General features: G+C 69.9%; 1 protein-coding gene across 1 annotated transcript; it reads left to right on the top strand.

The window, feature by feature from the left end:
• The first annotated feature begins 218 nt into the window (after positions 1-218).
• LOC144246533 (serine/threonine-protein kinase pim-1-like) lies at positions 219-3,262 on the top strand. Its single transcript, XM_077784446.1, has 7 exons — positions 219-280; positions 917-1,218; positions 1,664-1,767; positions 1,860-1,910; positions 2,209-2,575; positions 2,781-2,957; positions 3,143-3,262. Exons 1-7 carry the CDS (start codon positions 219-221, stop codon positions 3,244-3,246), a joined length of 1,167 nt encoding a protein of 388 aa, XP_077640572.1. The 3' UTR covers positions 3,247-3,262.
• The last annotated feature ends 251 nt before the right edge of the window (positions 3,263-3,513 follow it).

Raw genomic sequence — 3,513 nt, 5'->3', positions numbered from 1 at the left:
CCCCCTGATCCCTGCTGGGGCCTTGCGGAGGGCGGGGCCGAGGCAGGGCTGTGAGGGCACAAAGGGGCAGAGCGCTGGCGTGAGGCAGGGCTGTGATGTCCCAGGGCTTTGCTGGCCGCAGCATTGTGACATCGCTGCGACATCACCGCGCTGTCGCTGGATAAAAGGGGCCAGCGCCTGCAGCTGCCAGTGCAGTCGCGACGGGACGTGCTGGAGCCATGGGTGCCGGTGACGTCCTGATGGCTGCGCTTGTCCTGCTGCTGGCCGCCGTGGCTGTCTGGTGGGCCTTTGGCCACCGGCAGCCACGCAGCCGGCGGGCACGGACAGCCAAGAGGAGCAAGCGCCGCGGGGCCCGGCCCAGAGGCTCACGGAGGAAGCGAGGAGCCCCTGCAGCTCCCAGGCTCCCCAGGCCTCGGGCCACTCCTGGCAAGCGGCCGCGTGCTCCCGCCAGCCCCCTGGGCAGCCCCTGCGGCTGCGGCCCCTGCCTGGCAGAGGCCCGGGAGCTGCGGGAACTGATGCTGCAGCTCTGGGATGGCAGCGGGACACGTGCGCCGCTCTACTCGGGGATGTGGCAGGTCTTGTGGGCAGAACTGCAGGAGCTGCTGAAGCGAGGCCACCTGCCCTGCTGTGCCTCGGACAGCTCCTCCAGAGGCCTCCATCCCTTCCAGAGGCTGCTCCCAGAAACATTCTCCATCCCTGGGAGAGCCTCGAGGCCTGCAAGGATGGCACAGCAGGCGGGAGACACCACCATCCTTGCAGGAACCTCCGGCTGTCAGAGACCCTGCACCCTGCCAGGAGCCTCTGCTCTCTCTGACAGCCTCCATCCCTCGCAGAGGCTCAGTGAGACCCATCAGCCTGCACAAGGTGCAGAGCCCGTGGACAGGTCTCCCAGCTCCCTTGGACTTGTGGACATCAGCAACACGGGCTCAATCCTGACCATTGACGTGGCAGGGGAGAGCCCGCAAGTCCAAATGGGAGCCCAGCCCGATGCAGGGGAGCCTTCTCAGGAGCAGCTGGCAGGGCAGCAAACATCCTGGAGCCAGCAGTGGTCATCCCACAGCGGCCAGGACGACCAGGACGCTGTGCTGGTTGTGCCAGCCAGCAACAGCCCGGGCCTGGTGGTGGAGAGGAGCCTCCAGACACCAAGGAGGTTCCTCCACCTGCAGGGAGCTGCCCCAAGACAGCCCTCGAGTGCCGAAAAGGGCTTCCTAGTACCAGGTGAGATCTCCCGCGGGGCTCTGGAGGGGCGCGGCCCGGCCAGGCCAGGGCCCCCGAGAGCAGCCTAGTCGCTGGCTCTTTGCAGCGCTGCGATGCACGGTGTGAACAAGCCCTGTCTGCTTTGCAGCCGCTCCCGGGACTCCCCTGGGCCAAGGCTCGGGCTGCAGCCCCGGCCGTCGGCAGGAGCGGAGCCCAGCCCACGCCGCCGGGGACAGCGACGGTGCCGCCCCGGCCCGCTGCCCCGGGGCTGCCGCAGCCGCCTGTGCGCGCTGCCCCGGCCCGGCTCCGCCGCTCGCCAGCCCGGCGGCTGCAGGGCCGTGGCCGCTGCCCGGCGCGCAGCACGAAGCAGGTGAGAGCGCGGCGGCCGCGGGGGCCCGGCCCGCTTCACTCGCGGGCACTTGCGGGGCGTTCTGGGCGCCAGGCTGACGGCTTCTCTCGGCCGCAGGGCAGAGGAGGCAGCGGCAGGAGCGGTACCTGCTGGGCCCGCAGCTGGGCAGCGGCGGCTTCGGCACCGTCTACTCGGGCATCCGCCTCTCGGACGGGAGCCCGGTGAGTGGCCGCCGCGGCCGGGCGGGGCAGGAGGGGCAGCGGCGGGGAGCGGCAGGGCTGGAGCTCAGCCCTCCTCTCTCCGTGGCTCGCAGGTGGCCATCAAACGCGTGGACCGGGAGAGCGTCCTGCAGTGGGACGAGCTGGTGAGCGAGCGGGGCCAGCGGGACAGAGCGGGGCGTGGCGGGCAGGGAGAATCCCGGGGCGGGCTCGGCGTGCGGAGCCGCAGCCCCGCGGGCCCGGGCACGGCCAACAGCGGTGCCGGGGCCGGGCAGGGGCCCCCGAGCATCCCCCGGGCGGGAGGCAGCGCAGGCGGCAGGGAGGCTGCGCCAGGGGCACTGGGGCATCCCGGGCAGGGCGCAGCGCAGCCCCAGGGCTGCAGCAGCAGCAGCAGCAGCAGCAGCTGCAGGCCTGCCCGAGGCACCGATTGTCTCCCGCTGACAGCCCGACGGCACCCGCGTGCCCTTGGAGGTGGTGCTGATGGAGAAGGTGGGCTCTGGCTGCCACAACATCATCCAGCTCCTGGACTGGTTTGAGCTGCCCGACAGCTTCGTGCTGGTGCTGGAGCGCCCGGAGGCATCGCAGGATCTCCTGGAGTTCCTGCAGGAGCAGGGCTGCCTCTGCGAGGTGCAGGCGCGCTGGCTTTTCTGCCAGGTGCTGGAGGCCGTGCGGCACTGCACCGCCTGCGGCGTCCTGCACCGGGACATCAAGCCGGAGAACCTGCTGGTGGACCCGGAGAGCGGCGACCTGAAGCTGATCGACTTCGGCTGCGGCGCCTTCCTCCAGGAGCGGGCCTTCACGGGCTTTGCCGGTGAGCCATGGCCTGGGCCCTGCTCCCGGTGCCTTCTTGGCCTCGCGGAATGGTTTCGTGCCTTTGGCCAGCTGGCCGGGGGATGCGGGGTGGCCTCGGGGGGAAGCTGTGGCCGTGGGTGCGGGCCCTGCCTCGGCCAGGAGGCTGGCGCCGGGCTCTGGAAGGCAGCAGCCTGCGCCCGGCCAGCGCCGCCCGTCTCCCCTAGGAACCCACGCGTACAGCCCGCCCGAGTGGATCTGGCTCGGCTGCTACCACGGCCACGCGGCCACCGTCTGGTCCCTGGGCGTGCTGCTGTACGTCATGGTGTGCGGGAGCCTCCCCTTCCAGGACGACCATGCCATCGTGCTGGGCAAGCTCTCCTTCGGGCAGCAGCTCTCTCCAGGTGGGTGTCTGGCCTCAAGACGCCGGGCTTTGGCAGCTGGCGGTGCTCAGCCCGGCGTGGCCCTCACCAGCTCGGCGGGACGTGGATCTGCCTCCAGGGCCGGCCGCAGGAGGGGCCCGTGCCGACGGGGGCAGCTGGCCAGGAGACTCTGCCGCTGACCGGCGCTTTCTGGCTTCTCTCCCCAGAGCTCCAGCACCTGATCCGATGGTGTTTGGCCAAGCACCCTGCGGACAGGCCGGAGCTGGACGAGATCTCGTGCCACCCTTGGGTGCGGGGCCGGCGTTCTTGATGCCTTGCCGGAGCCTCTGCAGCACCCACTTACCGAGTCCCACGCAGGACGGAGGACCCGGAAAATAAAACAAGAAATCCATTGCAGTGTGTCAAGGATGGTCCATGTCAGCAACTTCAACTAAAGTGGGATATTGGTGGGGAAAAGGGAGACAAAGGATTGCTTGGGGGGCTGAAAACGCTAACGGTGGTGCGGGAGAGCCCAAGACACTCCTTCTCCGTATCCCTATCCCTTCCACTGGGGAAGCCCTGGCTAAAATCCAGGAAA

Source organism: Lonchura striata, chromosome 6 (genome assembly GCF_046129695.1).
Source record: "Lonchura striata isolate bLonStr1 chromosome 6, bLonStr1.mat, whole genome shotgun sequence".
NCBI lineage: Eukaryota > Metazoa > Chordata > Aves > Passeriformes > Estrildidae > Lonchura > Lonchura striata.
The sequence above is the reverse complement of the archived record's forward strand: the minus strand, read 5'-3'. Positions and strand labels throughout refer to the sequence as shown.

Coding starts and splice junctions, on each gene's coding strand:
- LOC144246533 (XM_077784446.1), top strand. CDS start 219: ATGGGTGCCGGTGACGTCCTGATGGCTGCGCTTGTCCTGCTGCTGGCC. Junction 1,219..1,663: donor AAAGGGCTTCCTAGTACCAG/GTGAGATCTCCC, acceptor TCTCGGCCGCAG/GGCAGAGGAGGCAGCGGCAG. Junction 1,768..1,859: donor GCCTCTCGGACGGGAGCCCG/GTGAGTGGCCGC, acceptor CGTGGCTCGCAG/GTGGCCATCAAACGCGTGGA.